Genomic DNA, 24,163 nt, shown 5'->3' with positions numbered 1-24,163 from the left:
TGTCACAGTACCTTTATCTTTTCCCAACAGCACAAAATTTTTTTGATCAAAYGAAAAACCTTAAGCTGGGAAATATACAGAGTCTGCAAACAGCCTGAGCACAGCAATTCAGCTTTTTAATTTAAAAGCAAAGAAGGCATGTGGGGAGAGAAAAAAAAAAAAACCCACACCTCACTGTTGCCCCAAACCCCTTATTAGGGTAAAAAAGATAATTTGAGACAGCCACAATTTTTTTGTACTGGTTTTTTTTTGACTGTTTCATTTTATAAAAGAACTAAATCCAAGATATACAAGTTTTGCTATACAAATTGTATACAAGTATACAATTAGGAAATCCATAATAAAAAGGCTACTCAGAGTATAATAATGACGTGCTTGAGATGAATTTTTTAATACAATAACATATAATAAAATTAAGATCAAAAAACATCCATGTATTCAAAAGTGAAATCAGTGACAGACAAACTCCAGTCTCTTTTGGTGACAGGAGTAGAAATAATGATTATAAATCATCACTTCTGTCAATTTGAAAAAGTTTCCCTCCTGCTCACACCCACATGGCATTTTTCACAAGGCAAATATGCTGAGTTGTCTCAGGTGGGCAGCAAGACACATTCTGATTAGGTTATAAACAATAATTCTTCAATATGGCTCAGTCATCATTCTGACCCTGCCATCAAGGTAAACTTATTTCCTTTTTAAATGGAGAAATAGGATTACTGAAAAGCTAATGTCATTAATCAAACATTAAACAAGAAGAGAGTGGAAGATTTGGCTACAGGTGGTTTATAAAGCTCCTTCACCCATTCATTATCTGATGTTTCTCTAACATTTCACTCCTGTAATAGAGGACAAAACTAAAATTTCTTCTTAGGTACGGTATACACAAAGCCTGACAGTGTGCTTATGGTCAGATGTATTCACAGGAGCACTCATCCAACAAGGATTGGAATCATTTTAGAAGTTCAAAGAGGAGCAAAAATTGATTCAGTCAATATTTCTCAAAAGCCAGAAAGTACCACTTAACTTTAAGGTGAAGAAATATGATTCAGATTTATTTTTATAATGATTGCTAATAATTTATATACTCTCTGAAGCATTTACTGATGAGCTAATGCACAGAATCAAAGGAGCAAAAGGCTGAAAGACATTAGAATTATATCCTCTTTATCACCCTCTCTTGCAGTAGCACCCCTCAAAAACACCTGTGCATTTTCTCATGCAAAAGCTTCCAGTGAAAGAAATACAAAGGTCTCCTCCATAACCTATATATGAGTAAACTGGAACTCCAGACTGCAAGTCCCATCCCAGCTTATGCATTAACAGTAACCAAGAGCTACTCCTAGCAACTTAAAACCAAGGTTGTTAACCATTGTATGCCCCCTCCCCCCAAAAAATTTGCCTTCTTTATACCGTCCTACTCACTTGCTCTAACTTCATTAACACAAAACCTTCAAAATCCTTCCAGTTTTTGCTCCATCAAGTGAAACCTCATTACAGAATACTATTGCATTATTGTTAGAACTTTAAAAATGACTCCTTAAACTGGAATATTGCACTTATTGCTAGCAAGGATTAAGAAATACACAGTTTTGACCAATGCTAAAGAGTATCTTTGTCCTGGCTATTAGTTTTCTCTATTTTACTCCAAAAAACCCAGGGAGAAAAAAAAAATTGGAGACTTGAGCTCATTTAAAAGCTTGTAAATTGTTTTACAAAAGATTGTAAAAGCTTTTGATTCTATGTAGAGTTTTAGTAGCTCCTGACAAAACTAAAACTACTGAATTCTGAAGTCACAACATTCATTCAGCTTGAGAATTTGTTCAGTTCATGGAAAGGAAGGAGCATGGGGGAGTAAGGAAGAGRGGCAAGAAAAAAAGACAGAGACAGCCCTGAAATTAGTTTTGTTCWGGTTATCAGTGGCACCTCACCACAAACACAAGCTTTCATAGGTACATCATCAGCTAGCTTAGAATTAGTTTGTGGAGTTGACATTGACTTGGCACACACCAAGGTAAATATTGTTTAGCCTAATGAAAGAATGCAGTAGGGAGGCCTGACCACTGAGATTGCGAGCAAAATTTCTAACAGTTAAACAAAATAAAACTAAAAAGAGCTTCACTGAGTTTCAAAAGTGTAACCATAAAACAGGGCATAGGAGGTCTATAGAGAGCAAGTAATACAATAAAGAGGTTGTCGTACCAATGTGGTCAGGGAATTTCTTTTCATATAAAGTCTCTCCAAGTACTGCAGGCCCTCATCTTTCAGTAACTCCAAAGGAAAGTGATGTAGGTTTCGGTAATTTAAGAACAAGTTCTTGTGCTTTTCCAGCTTCGCCTCAGAGATTGTTTTACACAGTTCTGATGCCATGACTAATTCTGTTCCAAGCACCACATCTAGCGTAGTGCATCTTCTGATAGCAGACCCATTTCTAGGAGATAAGGGGAAAACAAAAAAAAGGTTTCAAGGTTTATGCAATGACTCTTTTGCRGAATTAGTTATAACATATTGTTGGGTAATCTGTCTAAACACTGTCGTTCCTTTTAATACATAAATGAGGATATAAACCTTTCACACCCAGGTCAACTAATGCAAGTCTTCAACTGTTTCCTGGATAAAATTATAGGCTGTTTTCAAATGAGACGTAAGACATTAAGATATTCAGAACATCTTCCATTTTCTTCCACTTCTTCCATTTTCCATGAACCTTTCAGGTAACAGTCAAAGTTGACATCACAAAAAAAAAAATCTCTACTGATAATTACCTGATACTGTACATCCACTCTGTGAAGCGAGTTAAAAGAAAAACCCATTTACCAAGTGATCATAAAAATAATAAATGTATGATTTATCACAGGACTTCCTACCTTTAGCYGATTAAAATACTTTCACATCACTTTTTATGCCCAAATGACAAAATGCTACGATGTTTTGGTAGACTTTCCCATGSAAAACTACAAAGAAATATTTCAGTTGGAAACTGTATTAGCTTGTTCCTTTATTGAAAAAGATATATTTAATCATAGCAGATATTGCAAATGAAGATATCAGGCCTCAATAGGAAACCTATGTAATAAGGTAGTTTTTGTGATTTAATCTTCTTCCCCAGAACTGCACTGTGCATGTAAATCAAACTACCTCTCCAGTGTAAGTAACTCTCTCTGATTTCCAGACAAGCAGCTTCTACCAGCCACCTCTGCTCTTCTGCARGAATAAAGCATTTATTTCTTAGAGAGTTCCTCATCACAGTTTTCAGCTAGCACCACGAACACCTCTTGTAGCAATCAATTACCCCTAATGCAAGCTATGTTAATATCAGTTCTGTATGCAAAACTACCAGGTATCTTTAGGAGATAGGTTATAGACACAGTTATCCTTCGCACTTGCAGTGCAATAAAGCTCTCCTGTAAATTGATAAAGAAAATTAAGACTTCATTGTTGCCAATTCCACATCTGTAGTCATCATTAAAATAATTAAATAAATAAAAATAAAAAGCAATACAATTTTTGAAGTGCATAGTCCAAGAGTGCTACAACTCAACAAATGATAAAGGAACATTCACTTTTCCTTGATAGTAAATGAAGCAGTTTTGGCTACATTAACTACTTGTGTGTGGATTCCATCCCATACTCTCTCTCTCTTCCCCTCTGGAAGTTTGGCTTTTAGCTTTGTTGGGTTTTTTTTGTTTGTTTGTTTTTAATTTTCAATTAAAAGATAAGAAGCCATGAAACACATACATAAACATCCATCAGCGTTCCTGCTGGCCCAAGTAAGCTATTTAGACGCCCTACACAGGCAGCCTCCTCTCCTTACACCAGCGGGACGACATTTAGGCAGGGCACAATACAAGGACCAGAACAGGCAAGCCCACGAGAACTGGGACCACTCATAACCCAGCCCGTTTGGTTCTTACTTCCAAGGAAATCTTCCTACTCTCTTCAGCCATCAGCCAAATCGCTGTCCCCGAGTAGTGCCACGAGGAGCCACAACACTACCAAGACAGCCACAATCACAGGCTCTAGACGAACGGGGAGCGAGGATGATGAGGACACACACACACACACCATGACAGTGCTGCGAGGGCTCACGTTATTCAGCACAGAAACGCACCGTTCAGAAAAGGGAACGCGCTCGCAGGGCTGCACACCCGGGAGCGGAGGCGACGCACCGGTGCGGGCACAGGACACAGGCAGGGGGCCGGGAACCCGTTACACCCCCCGGCCCCCATCTCCAGAGGAGCCGCCACCAGCTTCCCGCTGGGAACTGCCTGTGCTAGAGAGGGAATGGGGACGAAGGTGGCAGCGGCCCGTCCCGGRGAGGGGACAACGGGGCCCGTCCCTACGGGGTCGCCACAGGCGCCGGAGGCCGGTGAGGAGGCGGCGGGGCCCGCGGGACCTCCGCGGAAGGCGAGAGCGGCGCGTGCCCCTGCCCCTCTGTGCACGGBGGCGAGCGGGCGCGTCCCCCTGCCCGCCTGCAGGGCCGCGTCACCCACCGGGGCCGGGTCACTCGCCGGGTCACTCACCGGGGCCTCAGGGCTCGGCCCGTCCCTCCCCTCCGCTCCGCCGGCCACCGCCGCCAGCCCGGGCACCCGGGGGCGGGACGGRGTCGCGCGAGACAGCGCGCGACTCTCGCGAGGCGGGGTCCCGCCCACCCGGCCGCTAGCCCAATCATGCGGCGCTCCCACCACCCTCGCGGCCGCTCGCCCAATCGCGAGTTCTCCCCCCTCATGACCTAGACGCCCGCCGTCAGCCAATGAGAGGGCGCTGCCGTTAGCCAATGAGGGGGCGGCTTCTCTCAGCGGCTGGTTGGGGATAGTCGCTCGTCGGCCGCGAGGCGGGGGGTGCTTCGCGCGTGGCCGTTGGGACCGTTTGAGCCGTTGGTGACGGTTAGGACGGAGCAGAGGCGTCTTGTCCTTCCGTGCCCGCCGCCTTTGCCTTCCCGCGGGGCTGTTCAGGGCCAGCAGGGCCCATTCAGCCTCCCGCAGCCATGACCAACCCTGGGCTGAGTTGTGCACAGCAGCTCTTGAAGGAAAACAGCACCTGTAAATAAAAGTGTGCTGGTCAGAGACCATCTTCCTGGTCAAATTCCCGATAGGTAAATCCTATCCAAGGGAAGGAGTTGTACACCATTTTACATCAGGACTTCTGTGACAGCAAATTCCGTCATACTGTGAATATTTAATGTTACTGGGGTGTACAAGTTCTCCTTTGGTGAAGCCCCACAAGTTGCCCTAAAAGGAATTCCAGCTGGAAAAATCCTCTTTAATTTTCCGTAAACTTGTCTGAAGAGCAAGATTCATGTAGCAGGTCTGCAGGTGGCAAGAAGCTGGATGCAGTAGCCGAATATCTTTCAGCTAAAGTATTTTAAGCAAAGCAACGTGAAAAATCTTGAGGGTTTTTTTTTTTCTTTTTTCTTTTTTTTTTTTGTGCAAACTCATTCATCTCTTCTGGACTGAGCAATTAAGGCATCCTTAATTAATTCCATTGCCTTCTTGCTACACTTGGAAAGGCATTAATTGATTCTGACAAGCACACTTTCTCGGTCTTACTTGCTACTTGCAATCCTTTCTATTTTTTTCAGATAGGTTGCACTGTTGAAATAATATGAGCTGAAATAATTTGCCCTTCAAAATCCAAGTCCTTCCTGTTTATCGTATCATACTGCACACATTATTTCTCACTGCAGTCGCTCTCTGTTTTTCTCAGTGGGATGCTAATTTCCTGGAAGTRGCCTGCCTCTATACCACCATTGTTTTAAAAACAGCAATTGCATCACATTTCTTAATGTCACTTCAGTCCCACATTATAAATACCCGAGAAGTTCAAAGTGTATTTCAGACCAACGCAGAAATTGAATATGAGCACAGTTAGCGGTTAACAAGACATTCGCATTTGGAAGGAATTCAAAGATGGGTCAAACCCAATGTTCTTATCCAGGAAATGAGGTCACTGGTCTGGACAGAAACATAGTGTGGGGGAGAAAGCTGCTTTTCTGCCATCTTCCACTTGAGTACAAATGGTTAGAATGAAGCTTTTGCTTGAGACACTACTCCTATCATAACCAGGATGCTTAATTTATTTCTTTGTGCATATGTTGTAATCCCATTCTTGCTTCATTTGGAGTCAATAAYATAGAGGGAAATAAAACTGCTGCATTCGGAGTTTTCTTTGAGAACAGGTTTTTGTCTACTTTTCTGTTCACACCACTGAAAGAGCCAGAGATGAAAGCAGTGATAAAATGCCTTTGGTTCTTTTTTGTTATGAAAAGAGATTCAGCTGAGTGCTGCAGAGCAGTTAAGAATTAATGAAAAAAATTAAAGGTCTTAATGATGTTTTAAGTATTGGGGTGGTCAATATTTCAGTGGGGTGTTTTAAAACTGAGGTTTTCAAAATGTTGAAGCTTTTTAATCTTTCTTTTGTTCTCTAAGTGAGAAAGTCCTACTAACAATGCTGAAATGTCTTCTCTGGCTTGCAAGTAAGAAGTGATCTGTATATGATTCCCTACAGATTGCTTTCCGATTGGCAAGAGGAAGGAGTCTTTGTGGAATGAGGTGAGCTGTTCTTTGCCAAAACATCCAACCAGCCTTTCCACTTTCCTCACCTGTTCCAGAGCGGTATCAGGTTCATATCAGCTTTATGCAGGTTAGTGCCAGTTATCTTAAAGCTTTATGGTGTCCAAAAGAATTCCTAATCCACTGTATGTGCTCACATATCGCTTCATCTTGTGACTTGCCTACTGAAGCCATCATTCAGGTTTCTCTATTGGCTCGAGTAGCCCACAGTCGTCACTCCTTATTATTCTCAGTCTGTTTTTAATTTCCTGGCTGATGCCATCACAGATTCCCAGGCKTATGTCACCAAACTCTGTGCAGCACTTCTAGAAAGCACTGATATCTCTGTCCTGAAAGCCGATCTCTGAAGATTTTATCCTGCCCAGCACAGGTGTAAAGTCTTGCCTGTTTAGTCACAAGGCTGAAAATGAAAAGCAGAACAGCGAGTGTTGGAACCTGACCCTCAGTTGCAGGGAGGGTTACTTCATGGTTGCCAAGTCATTCCTAACTAACAAGTGAGACTAGAGGGAAGCCCTTCTCTAAATATATTGTTATTATTTCTTTACCCTAACCTGCTTATTTTCCTTTTTTTGCTTGTGAGAATAGGAAAACAGAGAGGCTTGAAGTCTATATCTTCACAGGAGGGTGGCTGATCTCACCTGTGCCCACATAAACAAATGATGAAACTTGTACAGAAGTGCAACAGCTTTGTAGGAGTAGACATATTTATGTTGTTTCCAGCTGCCCATGTCTTGAGGACTCTCCTCCATCAGTTGGTCAGCTGGAAGATRCCCAGTAACTGAGATAAGTGGGCAGAGCTCCATGGGTCATTTCCCTGTTTGTGCTCATTATGCAATCCAACTGAATATAGCTTGAGTAAAGATGGATGATGATATATTATCAGACTTATTAGACAAGGTAACTATTTTGAGTTTAGCAATGCTGGGAAGATGCAAATGAAAGTATCTCTAATCTATTTAGTAAAGCTTTATTCAGCCATTTTGTTTTGTTTTGACAAAGCATATATAAACATTGTTTTAACTGAGTTTTTTTTTGTGACAAGATGTGTAGTTCTGAATTCTGAAGAATCAGGAGGTCCAAAACGTCTTACTAAACTGTTGAACCTGAAGTCCTGAGCGTTCTGAGGTTCAGCCTCTCCTATAATTATGGGTGAGTTGTTCCCAGACAGTATTGTCAATATGTTTTATTGTGATTCATGCACATGAAATTAGACATTTCAAGCTTGGAGTCTGATATTCGAAACATTCACTAAGCAGCCAAACAAGGGTCAGTTTTATGAGCAGGAAGCTATAGTGTGAATGATTAATAACAGAGGGACTGTTTCTGCTTCACTGTCCAATAGCAGATGTTACAGTCCATGCTCTCTATCATGTTAACTGACACTATGAGGTGGACTTTCTCAGACATTACTATATTCTGAGAATTACAGTCCAGCAAAAAACACATTAAAACACATTAAAAAAACACATTAAAACACATTAAAAGTGTTTAATGCACATCAGTATAGGATTGGTTTTTTCTGCACCAAGAGTCTTTTTCCCTCAAAAGAGAAAAATAGCCTTTTATGAGGATGTTTTTCTTCTAATAAAAGTTGAAGATCTTATGTCATCTCTGGATCCACAAATTGATACTTAAAGAAACAAACTTCCCTATTTTCCTGGAGAGACAACATATGCAATAGTATGATAATCACTACTAAGAATTGTAGTTTACATTTTTTTCATCCAGATATTCCTATCTATTAATTCTATTTATTCATGTTTTCATTTCACAATGCAAACTGTGAAATCTTTATCTCTGGTAAAGCTTTTTCAGTATACACAGCTTTCACATACACAGTGATGTGAGATCTCAATTAGTGTTCATTTTGAAAATTTAGGATCTATTGCTTTCAGCAGTTATTCTCATTATACCTGGTGTCATTGTTTTGTTTCTTACATCATGAATAAATAAATTCACTAAAAGATTCTCCTTTTACTGATGCAGAAAAATGTCTATTGTCCAAAGGATCTATTTAGGAGATCTTTCCTAACCCCTGATTAACCATTTTAGTGTAGTGGCAAAGCTCTGATTTGAGTGGAACAAAACTAAAGTGACTCGTTACAGTACCACGAACTCTTGATTCCTTTACTTACAGAAGTGGCTTCTGCAGCAGTACCCAAAGCTGGAAGGCAGATGGAGCTCCTGCATGCCAAGTGCCAACATTCCTGTATTTAATATCTAGGCATCATCTACCCTTAGTCTGTCTTTTTATTTATTTATTTAGCATGTATTTATTAAACCTTAACCAACTCCTTTTCCAGTTCCTTTTTCAGTTTGCTATGTATGTCTTAATGGCAAAGTAATTCTGAGGAAAATGCTTAAGTGCCCTAATTTGGAAGCAAGTTATGTGCATTACATAATTCATTACATAGTTCAAGTCAGCTTTGCTCAAAATAGAAGCTTTTTAAACATGTCAATCTCCCATTTGGCCTCAGCTTGTTATTTGAGGGGAATTTCCTAATAGTCACATTGATTATGGTGCGGAATGGATTTCCAAAGAGATGATGGAAAGTGCTAGTAATTTGGACAATACAGTGATTTGAACTGAGCAACCCTAGTAGATAATAGGCGAGTGGTGGATTTTGGCCCTGATCTTGCAGTCTCTGCTCATATTAAATCCCTACTGATATAATTAATCTTGAATGGAAAAAGAACAATGTCCCAGTGACATCCGTACAAACCAAATTCCTCTCTTAATGCAATCCACACATACAACAATAGAGAGAATCAACTTTTCTGCCACAGCTCCATCAGGGAATCTCAACATGGGACCACCACAAAAGTAACAAATCAGCCAGCTCTCCATGGCTCAGTCAGTTATTAGTCCTTGTTTAAAGACTACCAAAGATATAAGTAGCTGATTCTGTGATTTCTAATGTGATGCCATGTTGAATCGATGCCCAAAGCTTCCAAATTAATTTCGATTGACCAAACATTATTTTCCAGCTTACTGACCTTGTTGTCTGACACACATGCRTTAATCAATAACATTTTTCTTTTCTTTTGGATTTCACTTTATCATAAACTTAAACTTGACTGATTTGATTCAATTAAAACCACTTACAATATTATCCACAGAATTTTCCTTCACTTTGAATGAAAGAAGTATTAAACCTTAAATAACAGATTTAAGTAGCACATGGATGTTTCTCAGTTTCAGACTGCAAATGGCATGAAATGGTCTTTGGTCTTTTTTTATATGACCTCAATAATTTTGTTTTTCACTACTGCCCTCTGCTGTCATTGATGCTATGTGGTGGTTATTTCTTCTTCTTCCTGGCCCAAGATCCTGGCCTTATTTACAGCACTTGTATCGAGGTCTATTTACAGTTTTGCAGAGATCTGCAATAATTGTAAAAAGCTTCCTGAGTATTTCTAATGGTTCATCGAAGGCAGAAGCAAAATTTACTATTTTTTTTATCTGAAAGTAGTGGGTTTAATGTTGTTCTAAAGATGTTCCTGCTTCCATATATTGAACTTAATCCAGTTCTCAATCTGATGTCACTGTTGTTGCCTGATGTCCTTTTGTCAGTAGAAATCCATCATTCCTATAAATTACCTTCAGTGCTGAATTTGTATACGTCTGTGTACAGTGTTCTTTAATTTCAGTACACATAAGCCTGAAAGGGAATAGATACACATACTTGAAATAACATACTTAACATACGTAAAGATATGGASTAACGTATTTTCGTATCTTTTTGAAATGTTTGTATTTCATATGGGAAAACTTCAAGTGAAGCGCTGAAAATCTGAGTTGTGTACGAGTGACCACTTCTGTGATTTTATTCTGCCATTCATATCAGGAGCATGTTGACTCTGGCCTGTTGCATTATGACAGAAGTGAGGCAGGTGGTGAGCTATTTTTCTTCCAAGGGAATATAAATAGTGAAGTGGGGGAAGCCTGGTGTCTACACAGCCTTTTGATTTATACAAGCATGTTGTGGAACCTGTTGTGGTGAAGTTAGATATAGAAAACTTGGGTACCTGAGCCCAGTGGGAGCTTTCCTTGTGGAGAGTGTGCAGAGTTTCTCCTTCCATAGCCTACCCCAGTGTTACAGCCAGGATCTAACCTTGCTGGACACATGAGGAATAGTTCAAGTGTATGGCCAAGTGTTCGCTGTGTGAGGAGGGATAGTCTATAGGCAACTTCTTGTTAAATGCAGATCTTCTGGCAGCAATCAAAGTTTTCAAGAGCAAACCAGGAGAGTCAAGGAGAATGGACATTTCTTTTCTCATTATGCTCTGTGTATCCTCTCAGAGATACCTGATGTGAATTCCTGAACACTTTGTGAGTGAAAAGTCCAGTGGACAACATTTGGGCTAAAATAGAAGTCACAATAATACATAATTGGCTGGAGGTGGTTCTAAGGTAGTGTTCAATATATCAGCCATGTAGTAGTGACTACCTRTCAGATACAGTTTTTGAGTCTTACCTCCTCCCTCAAATCCTCTCACTATTTTTGTGGCCTTTCATGGTACTTGCTGCAGTCTGTCCTTGCCTGTCTTGTACTGGGGAGCCCAGCACTGGACCCAGCTCTACAACAGATGTGACTCCATCAGTGGGGAGTAGAGGAGAAAAATCAGSCCCCTCCATCGGCAGCCCAGGATGCTTTGACCAGCCTTGCCATGACGGTGCATTATTGGCCTATATTCAACTTGCTGCCCCCACAGGACCCCCAGGTCCTTCTCTGCAAAGCTGCCCTGCAGCTGCTCAGCCCTCAGCAGGCCCCTGCCATCGGCTTCCTTCCTGGGCAGAGGACACTGCACTTCCCTGCCTTGAACTTCATGAGGTTCCTCTCTGCCCATTTCCCAGCCTGTCAAGGTCCCTCTGCATCAGCTACCAGGAATCAGCCACTTCTCCCAGTTCTGTATTAACTACAAACTTGCCGAGGGGACATTTGGTAGGAGTGTACTGAATTTGGACATTGTAGGAGGGTACTGAAACAACACAAAATAACTACTGAACATTTTTTTCCTGCAGAAAGACCAAGTCAAGGATCAATGCACAATAGCAGTATTAAAAAATAAGAATGAAAATGGAGAGGAGTAAAGTTGAGTAGATAAAAGCATCACAACRTAATTGCTTAGATAGATCTCATAGTGCTCTAGCCTCAGCTGCTATAATAAAGCATTTGAGTTTGTTCCATACCTGATGGAAGRGAGTCCAAAAGATGCAGAGGTTTAGCATGCAGAGGGAATTCTCCTTCTCCAGGACTTAAAGAGAACTAACAACAGACACCTGCTCCAAGGCACCTTCTTAAATTTAGTGTTGTGGAAAGATAGATAATTACATTCCTTCCACTCCTTCAAGGTATATTGTTATTTTCAGGGTCTGTCGGGGGTTGTGACACAGTATTCCTGAGCACTATTGAACTGCTTATTTTCAATATTGGAAGAACAAGTATAAAGATGTTATTTGCACAAGTTATATACTAGTTTAAAACCAACTTGAATCTGTCAGCTTTAGAAGGTCTGTAATAAGTGGAAGATTATTATTGTTATTCATCTTGCTGATCTGAATCTGTYGCATGACTATGTAGTTAAAACACCAAATTGTTCCCTACACGGAGGACTTCAGAAAGGAGGCTATTTGACCTGACTAACAATTGGATTTAGTAGCTGAACATCTGATACAAAGTCAGTTGTTGGCAATGAGAAAATTAGTTTTAATTTGTGCAGAGCATTGCATTTATAAAGTTTGATTCCCTGAAAAAATATTATTTCTGACTTTTTTTTATGCCACAGTGGGTAATCATATTTGTGGTTTTATGTGAACTCTTTTGACTTCTTGCATTTCTTATTTGATTTTGCAGTGTACATTTGATGAAATATAATTTTTTCTCAGGCATCTTGGCAGTTTTCAGTGCTATGTATTAGTCTGCCCTTCCTCTGCCTAATCTATAGCTTTCATGAGCAGTATCAAACTACCAGATGGAGCTATGGAGACCTGAAGCTGAGAACATGAACAGCTACTTCAGGCAGAGCATTGGTCTCAGCATTGACCTACTTTATTTTTTTTACCTTCTTAACTAAAGTATGTTTAGAATTCTTCCACAACCAGCATGTTGGCATATTCAGTATTTGTTTGTTTTATTGGCACTTTTATTTTACTGGGACCCCACAGCTACTAGTATTTCTCTATAATTTGTTTTTCTATGATTCTTTGGTTACAAAGTTTGAACCAGAGAGGATGTTCTTGCAAAAATATCCAGTAAGGCTGAAATTCAGCRCAGTGCAGAGAACTCTGGATAGACCCACCTATTTTAACTTTCCTATATGCCCCAGCTGCCCACTTCAAGCAGAGCAATAATATGCAGTGTATGGGGAGAAGATGATATTGCTGCAGTGATTTCTGCTCCTTATTTCACTGGTTTATAGAAGTGCTACTAGCAAAGTAGTTTCATGCATATTTTAAAAGGCTATTTTAAGTGACCAGAAAAAGGAAGGCTTTGAAAGATTTGTGGATGACCARTTTATAAAAGGAAACTAAATGGAGGGAAAATACAAATTCTTTCCAGCAATATCCAACTTTCCTAATCCATGTGATGGGCATTAGCACACTTTCAGCATTTCTTTATGATTAACAGTATTCCTCTCTTATTTTAAAAATCCCTTGAATTTTTTTCTTTCCCAACCCTCAGTGAAGAGACATTATCTTCTAAAGGCATAGATTTAAGTGCAGAGAAATTACAAAAGTAGGCATATGTACTAAAAAAAACAAATTTCCTATTACATCTAAATTTACATTAATCCTATCAGTATTTTAGCCAGGAAACCATTGTGTTTTCCTTGTGCTTTTCTGTGTATTTGCCTTCTAATTTTCACATAGCAGTTGGATTATTTGGAGTTTTACCTTCTTGTTTTTAGAACAGGATGAAACCATAGCAACATTCTCTGTTCTAAGCAAAATCTTTCAGTTTGTGCTGAGCATTGCAGCAGAGAGCTTTGATTATTTCAGGACACTAAAGCCTKGCTTCAGACCTGCACTTTCATAGGCTGGAACAGCAATATCTGTCTCCTGGGTTGTCAGAGTGAATTTTATCTTCCATTGCACACTGGAGCTTTCCTGTAGATCTGTCTTAGCAGGGACTCCTCTCATTTGTGTTTCCTACCAGCAAATTTCCAGTCCTGGGGAGATCTTCCATTGACTGCATGGGTGTCGCACCCAGACATGGGCTCGCATTCGCTGCTCTACTGGTGGCATCCACGCTGCTCTTGGGCAGAGGACGTGGGTACAAACCCTCCTCTGTGCCTAACCCTCTCTAGGGAGGCAGGAAGGATCCTCTATGTAGCCAGCACAGTGAAGAGCTTGYGCTCCAGGCTAAAATACCAAATCCACATAAGCCCGTGAGGGTTTTTCCTCTGCTGGGACTTTACAGCTGCGCTGGATCTGCAGTGAGGGGACAGAGCTACAAGGCACCCAATCCAAAGTCTAATTAGCTAGTGCATCTGATGAGGATAGCAACGTGTGATGACCTCAGTGCCCTGTACGTTCCAGYTACGGATTGCTAAGCAGCTCTTTTTGCAGCAAAATGCAAGTGTCCTTTCAAATTATCCACTTGAGATTTTTAAGTGCTTTATTTTCTCRGAGCTGTTTACAAATCTTAAAGACCACAGAGAGCACTTCCTTAAAAGGGTAAGAAGAGCCACTGCTCTGATTGCAGCCAGAAAYGTTTCTGCAGTCAGACTGTCCTGCTGTTGTTAGGCTGACAGAAGAAAACAGAGAAAACAAATCAAAACCTTGTAGATCAGGCCTTAGAGCATAGAATTGTCACCCCAAAGTTGAGAACCTTCTGCAAAGACTTTTGTTTTCTCTCACCAAGGGCAATCATTGGTASATGCTATTAAAGCAAGTGTCCTGACTTAATTAACAGTGGTGATGAGAAGGGATCAGACAGGTACAGCTCCCGGGACACTCAGGGCTTGTGAGATTGTAATTCAAAGCTTGGATTGTGCCAAAAGCAAAATGATAGTGTGATAGTGCACACGGAGGCAGAAGGTGCTGGCAGTGCCCGCCATCCCGAGCTGCTCCGTTCCGAGGAAGTTTTCCTGCCTGTGAGCACACGGAGGGGCTGTGTGGGCTGCGGGCAGGAAGGACATAGATGTCTATTCTGAGGCTGCCTGTCAAGGTCCTCATGTTAGCTCTCTATATGCAGTCGATTTTCTAATACTTCAAGGACATACAGATCACAAATAATCATCTTGCCTAATGCTTTAGAGTGTAAGTATTTTTTTTCCCAATTCCATAGCAGATAAAATGTCATTTCAGATTTTCCATGCTCCACTGGGTAACTGCTGCCTGCTGGTTTAGATGACTGCAGAAACAACTGTATCGGACAAGTCTGGGTCTTTTTCAGCTCACTTCTGCTCAGGCAACAATTAATTTAGAGAAAGTAAGTTAAAAGATTACAATATTTTATTCATTTTCTACAATGCTGGCCTGCAAAGCAGTGATAACCTGATTTAGACCAGTCTGCTAGGGCAGCCAGTGTCAGGCTTTTATAATAACACTTCTCCCCAGCCCTGAAAAGCATTCAAGACATTTGCCTTTTGTTTATAGCTTTTTCCATAAATGATATTGATGTAAAGTAGCTTGTGAGACAAAGAGTGCTTCAGTGTAAACCTTCAAAGGGGGATACAGAGGCAGCGCAGCACATAGGCAGCCTTGTTTGGAATTGTTTCCCTCTTTGCTTTTCAATCCTTGAGCCTCTTCCAGGATGTGCTCTTTAAAGAGCACTTGAATATAGTGTCTGCACAACACAGCAGGCACCAGGCAGGCAGACATTTCTTTAGCTTTGCTGTTGCAATTGCCACAGTTCAACACTGCTAATTGTGCTGAATTTTAGCTGTGGATATGAGCCATGTTCACAGTTACTTTGGAATCTGCTCTATTTGCTGTAAGCATTCAGAATAATATGAATTATGTATTACACTTTTATAGCACCTTTGATTTGAGGATCTTAAAACACTTCAATGTCTTCTTAATCTGGGCATGCTTTTAAAATTCATTTGAGAGATAATTAAACTGGGGCTTAGAAGGCTCGTGTTATTTGGCTCACAATGCTTATAATAGTAAGTGAGCATTTGGGAACAGAATTCAAGTTATTGCTCAGGACCTACTTCTTCACACTTCTGCCCAGAAATATCACTGTATAATACTAGTCTGAGGCTGTGATCAGAGGTTTAACATATATCATGCTCAGTGTTCTGGTTTTCCAGATTTAATCTCTACCATCAAACATAAAAATATGAATTCTTTTCTCATGTCACTTAAAGTACATGAAAATTCGGATCATGAARACTGAAATCTTTTCATAGAAAGTGCTCATTTTCTTTCGAAAGCAAAACACCTTAGAATGACCCTCTGACCATTTCACTTTCAGTGTAAATAACTTCCAAGTTTGTTTAATAAAGATATTATCCTAGTCTTTAAGTGCTCTTTTTTGCATTCACAATTCAATTACATGGCCATCTTGGTAAAACAATTAAAAGAATAGATGTGGATTTACTCGCATTACTGAAGAGATAACGTCATTTGGGCACTGACCCGCTGCCTCTTGCCAGGATTTTAGCTCAGAGATGCTGAATGTCCAAATCAGTCAAACTGAATTTAATTTAGACATATAACTCCCTCAGGCCTGGTTTGAAAATGTCAACCTAAAATAGCGTGTGGCTGAGTACAGCAGACTAGAAAAGCAATTTTGATATACATAGTTGTACATACAAATAAATATCACACATCCTGTATGGGAATAGAAATTAGGTAACTCATGAGTCAAGAACAGAGTTTAATGCTGCTCAATAACAAGAGCACAGACAAGAACACAGAAAGTAACTACAATTTGATTGCTTAGTTTTGAATGGGGCCAAATTAAGTGTTTTGTAGCTTCATTTTTCAGTTAGAAAAATAGGACATCGGATGCACATGCACAAGTAACTTATTTTTGCTTCAGCTAATCAAATGCAGCAACTACATATACAGAAGTAGTCTATATCTATAAATATATTTTCTGCTATAATGCTACCATAGAAAGTCTATACTGAATGCATTATTYAGATTTTCAAAGCACTTGGAGGGCACTGCCACAGTGGACAATTTCCCTATCTATGTATTTGCCCTGGTAGTTACAATGTGTTTCCTTTATTGTGACTAATGAAGAGCTCRGTTGCATTTTCCCAAATGCCAGTAGTTGCAAATATTAACACGGTGAATCCAGAGCCTTTCAAGACAAACCCCCTGACATACACGTTGGGACTGCATTTAAGGATGAGTATTGCAGTACCAGACCAGAGCTCATGGAAGGCAATGGCAGCTCTGCAAAGGCTTTGAATGAAGCACRATGCAAAGGCAAGTTGGCAGAAACAGCATTACCTAGCTTAGTTCAATGCTGACAAGTGAGCTTGCAGGGTTCTTTTATTATTTTATTTTTAAAGGCTTCTCTATGTTAGAATAAAGAGATTCAGAYGGCAACATCCTACGTTGTCTTGCACATACAATTTAGGTACTTATGTCGTGTCCTAACTAATAACATTTTGAGATTACAGAATATTCATAGAACATTTGGTTTTTATAAATGTAATAAGTAGGATTTATTTATTATATTAAGAACAGAAGAGCTGATTTTTTTCACTGCCTCCCACCACGAGTTCTTAAGTGCCTTGGCCGTCGTTCCTGCCACAGAGAGCAGCTCTGGAGGGCTGGGAGTGAGGCTGGCTACGCACAGGGACTGTAGCCCCGAAGTAGCCAAGACCGAGTGGCGCCTGGAAGGGACAGAATGGGTAAAAGGGCACACAAATACAGCACGCATGAAACCTAAGTAGGTACAACCACTAGCTTAGGAGTTGGCAATGTTATAAAGATGCTTTTCAGTTAGGTAGGCTATACCCTGGCAGAACTTACTCTGGCTGACTCTTCGCTATGAGCCAGGGCTCTTCATCTCAGTAACAGGAACTTGGCTCATCCAAATCATCTGCAAAATTAAGGAAGTGCAAAAAGAAGCGGGGCAGATAAATCCCATATTTGTAGCTGGTGCTGACTGGTCCTGCTGGAGGATCTGGCACTGGCATCTGCACTCCATAACTCAAGGAAAAAGTTCAACTTGCAGCTCTGCCATTTAATATTATCCTCTATTTAACTTATTTCTAATTCTGTCAGCACTTCCAAGAACTTTGAGGTGGTTGGAGAAAAGGCTTCTCCTCCCTCGAGGGTAGCAGACTTTCCTGTAAGCCCTGCTGACTTCCCTGCATTTCCCTCCTGTGAACCCTGGCATTACGGCTGCTGTTGGCAGCAGGGTTAGGACAGCAGCATCAGGATGTCACCTGTAGCACTGAGAGCCACCGGGTTGCTGCAGCTATCACCGCAACTCACCCTTCATCAGCTCTCATCCAGACCTCAGAGTTATGCTGTTCAATAGAAATTCATTCATTGCCTATTTCGGTCTAAGCTGAAACACAAGTCTGTGACTTGCAGAGGCTGAAGAGATTGTCCCTGTCCCCTTCTGCTGTCCCTGGAGCAGTGTCAGAACTGCTGGCAAGGAGCTGGGTGCAGCCACCTCCTCAAGTGACTGGGCCCCTCTGCCAGAGACCTCCTGCACTCGGGGACTTTGGCTCTGAGCTGCTGATAACAAAGGTTTCTCTGCTCTGCTCCAGCCCACAGGAAGTGCTTTGTTTATGATCTCGCCAAAAATATTTGCTTTACTTAATGACCTCCCCCCAAAAAAATTGTCGCTGCTTGCTATCCAAAAATAATTGTTTCATCCTTACTCTGCTGAAAACATGTCCTAAAAGGGAGCCGCTGGTGGGTTGCATTGCTACGAGTCTGATCTTCTGCTTCAGGAAGTTAATGTCCAGCTTATTATTGACTAAAATGATGTGGGAAGGGGGCCCAACTACTATCAGCCATTCCTTGGAAGTCACAGCATCAACCACTGCTAAGAAATGTGTCCTCCCCCTTTCTCTTTCCCCTCTTAAAAWGCGAAGCATTCGTGCCAGGAGAAGGGAGTCCTCAGTAACCATCAATACATTGACAGCTTGCCAGCAGCTGATTTACATGAAACAATTTTAATTCAATTTAGTAGATCGATGGGGTGATTTTAACACTGCCTCTCCCCTCTGCACTCCCAGGAACAGAGTAACTAATAGATTTATTTCAGAATACTCTGTTTCACCCGTTTGTTCTTGACACAAATGCTAGTCACTTAAAAACACTAGCAAGACGAGCTGTATTTACGCTTTTTATCTTTCCGTACTTTCCAAAGTACAGTTTCCCAAGAGTCAAACATGGTTTAATCTGCTTTAAACTACAAGTAAGCAAAATCATATTCAATAGCTGGATAAAGCAGAATATCTCAAGCTCAGGTTTCATAGCACCAGCTGAAGCCATTGCTATTTACTCTAAGTGAACTGTGGTGCAGAAGAGGAAAAAATAGCTATAATTAAAGAAAAGTAGGGTTATGTCACTTACCCCTTTAAGGAATTAGTATGTTAATTTATCTTCTCATTTAGAGATAGCAAGGAATTAGCTTGCTGTTTTCTTTGGTAAATTCAGCATGTAAAGTAAGAAATCATTCATTACAAAAATCTTCTGTAAAAAAGTAAACAGTTTGAGTTTCAGTAAGTGAAGTCATTGACTTCATTTCAAGAACATCTGTAGCAGTTTAAGCAGTTTTGTGGCTTGCTGCTTTTTAAAAGAAAGGACATGGTGCGCTGCCGCAAGGGTGTTTTCTTCCCCGCGCTGCTCAGCAGCAGATTTTAGATATTTTCCTTGTGCTCTGCAGCACCGTGTGCTGCTACTGGCCTAACTGGGATAAGGCTCCTAAGCCCAGCCCTGTGAGAGGCAGGTTCTCAACAGCCCCGTGCAGACTGTGGTAACTGCAGTCGGGCGCCCAGTCCTAACTCGGAGCCGCCTCATCCCAACCTTGTTGGCMGGAGCAGTTCCCAGCACAGCCCCATGGGACCCTTGAGGCAGACGTTTTTCCAGCTGCAGCTTTGGCTGTGCCAAGTGCTCTGGCTCTGCAGGGGAAAAAGCAAACGGGAAGCTGAGTCTGGGCTGCTTTAGCAGTGAGTGAATGCTCAGCTCGGAGAACCTGCCTGCCATGGACAAGGGGAATGGCTTCATAGGGCTTAATGTGGGGTCAGATGGAAAAAACAAAAAAAAAAAAAGAGAAAAAAAAAGTCAAAGCCTTTGAGAGGGGAGGAATACATTTGTATTCCTTCTTTATATTCTCCTTTCTTCCCATTCCTCTGGGATATAAGACTGGCTAATCTCTGTTTAAAGTTAGAAGGGTTTATATTGATGTTTCAGACAATATTTTTTTTTCTCCAATCAGTACTTACCACACACACACACATTTTAAAAAGGTATATTATTATGTTTGTAGTAATGATAATTAGCAGCACAAAACATAAAAATATCCCCATTAATACTGTACATTATATATGTTTACTTTCTCATACAAGGAAAGCATAGACTACCAATTATCCAACAATCCAAATTATGTACCATAAAACAAAATCTTACAGAAAAAAACCCACAAAATCTGCCAGGGTAAATCATACCTATCTGAAAAGCATTATCATAACATATCTAATTTTTGGACTATAGAAATTATAAGCATTAACAATCCCACTTAAAAACTAACTAGTAAAGAATAATGTTTATATAATATCTTATAAGTAGTTTCCCCTGCTCAAACCTTTGTGTTCTGGAAGCCAGAGATACTAAAGCACTACGAACTCATAAATGTTTTAAATGATCATTTAAAACGATTAACCGCTGTAGTGTGAGAGTATTAAACACCTTCAGCTGTGATTAATACCATCTATAATAAATAGTTGGTCATTTTAATATTAAGTATCTTGAGGAAATAAGCCTGAATTTTCATTGCCCTGTGCCAACACCACAAGCATATTGAAATGACACCAGGCTGGGGGAAAATGCCAAGTCATTTGCAGTGACATGCAGTCATTAAAGTGTCCTTGGACATAAAATCATCCCTTCAGTTTGTATTTGGACATACAGGGGCTTTACAAACTGACTCTGAACATGACCAGTTCCTTGAGTCCATTTGCAACCTGTAGGATTTTTTATTTTTTGCTCCACTTTTGTCAAATGCACACATTTCTTCAATTAGAGATTTTTGTAAACATTATCCTGTTACGAAAGAAGCAGCTTTTGAATTTAGCTGCATATGTATAAGATATTCTCATGTGAGCCAAATAGAAAAAGGGCAAAATTTCTAATTTTTTTTAAATACTATGAGAGAAATATAATTGTTCAAGACAGTATTCCTTGCAGTATTGCAACTTTTTTTCCAAGTTAGACAAGTAATATTTAAGTTTCAGGCATGTCCAGTAATTGCAAGGGTCAAATCTATCTTTATTATCTGCTAATGGCAAAGTCTTGCTCACTTTTGATACAGTGAGGTTTCAATGGTCCCGAGTCTCCTAACTAACTATATATGTAAAATATATAGTAAAGTATATATGTATGTAAAGTATATATGTATGTAAAATTGGTAAATTAACTCATCTAGTCTATAATTAAGACTTTTTTATTAGCGAAAGCTAGAGGCTCTTATTAAAGTAATAAGGGGAAGGGAAGGATGTATTCCCAGCTGTTCTGTAGCACAACGTGACAGCGTTGCCTTCCGGACCCTCCTTTTCGTCCTCCTACTTTCCCTCACTTACCCCTTCCAACCACTGCAGACCCCTTAGATGTACACAATACTTACAGCCAGTCATGAAGATTAGGAAAAAACAAACAAACAAAAAACACCCTGATTTTTTTAGATGTTGTGCCAATTATCACATTTTTAATGTTCATCTCTCAGTCACTGCCACTCAAAGTTTGGAGGGTGTAAATCATTACTTTTAAATGGATTGAGTGTTGATATTAAACCTTGACATTTAAGACTGTCTGAAAGCATTCAGATTTCCTCCCACTACAGGAACAGGAACTACCTCCATAGCACTGGCATTTAAAACATGGCTCTCCAAAACCTTGTAGCTTCAGATCTTACTGACCAGCAAAATCAAAGGTATGTGTTTTATGCAGGTTTACTCCAATGACACTCTAAAGGGTGTGTTGGATTCATCATGTATTTCATGTAGTTCCTTCACTTACAAGCATCAAGTATTCTGCACCCACACAGACGCAAAAAAAAAGAGAGGAAAAAAATGATTGATAGCAATACAAGGAACTCCTGACTTATATTCGGAGTAAGTTTTAATTGGATGTCTTGTTGGCTGAGCATCTTTTTTGCATCTTCTTAGAACCTACCTTCCTTTGTGCTTGTCAGAGATGCTTAGGCACAAAAGTCGCACAAATGCCTGATGGAGAAGACAGATGAGTCAAAGTGCTGGAAAGGAGCCAGGGCAGCAGTTTAGACAGCTACCTCTTCAGACTGTTCCTTCCCTAAATGTCAGACGTGTCAGCGATTTAGCAGCCATTGCCTGAAGAGATTTGATTATGTGCTGCTATCACCCTTCTTGAAAAATCACAGCACCGAGTGAAAATAAAAAATCAGATGACAATATGTTCACCTTCTGTGTTATTCTACCTGACAGGAAAAATTCACTAGGTTAACTCCTCTGCTTCAGTGCTAATAGCAAGTATTGCCAGAGGTGGCCACACAGGATCTTACTGCTTTCACAGGATGACACAATAAGATAGAAGATGAAAGGAAAGCCAGAATTGTGAAAGAAAAAAATCCCCTATTGATAGCAGCAGTTTCCAATTATGGAAAGATTTTGCAGCACTGTATTATAGAGCTGGAGGAAATGGCTGGACAACTTGCAGGCACGCTGCTCTTCCTGCAGCAACTCTAAATATTAATTGAATAAGTGAAAAATGTCAACTTGGGGATAGCTTCCCCATTTTCCAGGGCCCCAAATTTATTGACAGAGCAGAGAAAACAAAACAAAAAAAAAAGGGGGGGAGGGGGAATATCTTCTTTTAAACCACTCTTAGTGTTTTCAGCATATTAGCGATTGCTTCTATTTTGGTTGGGGAAAAAAAAAATTAAGGCCCTGCAAAGTAGTAAAGTTAAAACAGAATAAAATTGAGGCAAGCATAGAAGCTTCTGGATTGCAAGTCTGTTTATTAACTTTTTCCATAAACCTCGATTTTAGTTTTCTAGTCTATTTATGGTGCTTTTCTACTGCAGAATGCATTATAAAAATAAGCTAAAAGTAGCAATTTTAGACTGCCAGAGGCATTTTGATTAGAATGGATTACTTTTCCCACCACAGTTATAAAATTTGTAGGAAATTCTGCCTGTTATTAGGGTTCAGAGTGCTGGGAATGTGTCACCTGAAAAGGGCACATACAAACAAAGCAGGCTGGATTCTAGCAGTAAGTTGCAGCCACACCAACACACCATGAAGTGGTGTTTGGAAATCAAAAATAAAAATAATACCAGTGGTTTGCAATAAACAAAGACAGCTAAAGAAAACATCATTCAGAAAACAGATTTTCCTAGCCAAAAAGCTCTCCTTTGTTTATTGTGTGCCAGCCCCTGGGTTGCAGGGGCACATCAGGAAAAAAAGAGTTTCCAATTTGAAACTAAGTAAATTTGGAGTATCAATGACTATTCATGGCTTTTGTTTCATTAAGTGTCCAAGGATTAATCATTCAGACCAAGTGTATTTTCCTTGCGTCTTTGAAATATTACCCCAAGTGACAAGTGGGTCAAAAACAGGAAACTGAAAGGAAACCTTAGACAGAGCGTTCGACTCCAACCCACTGAGACCCATCCCTTACTATTCAGAGACCAGCCTCGAGTTTCAGAGAAACTGTATCTTCACAGTTGATGTTTTAAGCAGTAATATTTGCTTTAGTAGCCTGAAGGCACAAAACACTTTTCTGACAGGCCAGTTTCAGTGGAAATTATTTGCTGACCATTTAACCCTCCTGAGGACATGCTGTGATTTGTCAGTAGTTTCAGGTACCTTTTCCCCCACACTTCTGCAGCAAATGGAGAACCAGCTATCTTTCCTCATTGTATTAAAACTGGTAGATCTCCCTACAAACCCTCATTCCCTCATGCAAAACCCGTTTCTTAAATCACCAGCAACTCCCCATATTCTGTGTTAAAGCCCTGATATTTCCTTAATTAAAAAGGAAGTGTGTGATGAAAGAGAAAAATAAATTCGACAGCACCTCCAGGGGTACAGTAAAAAACAGACAACACATAAAAAACACCCCACATTTTCCGTTAAGATTTAAACATGCATTAGAAGGTCTTTATGCATGTCAAGGGGTAAAAGGTGGCTTAAAAGGATAGACGCTAAGGGATTCCTTGCCTCAGTCACATCCCGAGGGAAACGCCAATGCTCCCAGCTCCAGGGAGTCCACCTTGCTTGCTGTAGCGTATCCTGCCCCTCCTGCAAAGCACTGGGAGAACCTCCGCTTGGCCATCCATGCTGCACGTAGTTAAAATAAAGAACGTGCCTCGTTTGAGCATCATTTCTCCAATGGAGGCCAGAGAGGTTCACTGCATTTTGCTCGTTCTTTGAACTGGAATGAACTCCCCAGTCTGAGAGGC

The 24,163-nt window shown here is 40.4% G+C and overlaps 1 protein-coding gene and 1 long non-coding RNA gene across 3 annotated transcripts in view; one reads left to right on the top strand and one right to left on the bottom strand.

The window, feature by feature from the left end:
* LRRC28 (leucine rich repeat containing 28) overlaps positions 1–4,554 on the bottom strand; it is a 50,742-nt gene extending 46,188 nt beyond the window's left edge. The window contains exons 1-2 of the mRNA XM_026040501.1: positions 4,524–4,554; positions 2,203–2,431 (exon numbers count right to left, since the gene is read on the bottom strand). Of these exons, the coding sequence (XP_025896286.1) occupies positions 2,203–2,370 (168 nt within the window). The 5' untranslated portion in view covers positions 2,371–2,431; positions 4,524–4,554. The remainder of the gene's footprint in view (positions 1–2,202; positions 2,432–4,523) is intronic.
* A 1,957-nt stretch (positions 4,555–6,511) lies between these two features.
* Positions 6,512–24,163, top strand: part of LOC112948274 — a 27,236-nt gene continuing 9,584 nt past the window's right edge. The window contains exons 1-3 of one of the 2 annotated variants that reach the window (XR_003249579.1): positions 6,512–6,642; positions 7,615–7,721; positions 8,710–8,729. This is a non-coding gene — a long non-coding RNA (uncharacterized LOC112948274). Of the gene's footprint in view, positions 6,643–7,614; positions 7,722–8,709; positions 8,730–24,163 lie in introns of those variants that run through there. The other variant, XR_003249578.1, reaches the window with a different exon arrangement.

Source organism: Nothoprocta perdicaria, unplaced genomic scaffold, assembly GCF_003342845.1.
Source record: "Nothoprocta perdicaria isolate Ctin4 unplaced genomic scaffold, notPer1 scaffold_26, whole genome shotgun sequence".
Classification (NCBI taxonomy): Eukaryota; Metazoa; Chordata; class Aves; order Tinamiformes; family Tinamidae; genus Nothoprocta; species Nothoprocta perdicaria.
The sequence above is the reverse complement of the archived record's forward strand: the minus strand, read 5'-3'. Positions and strand labels throughout refer to the sequence as shown.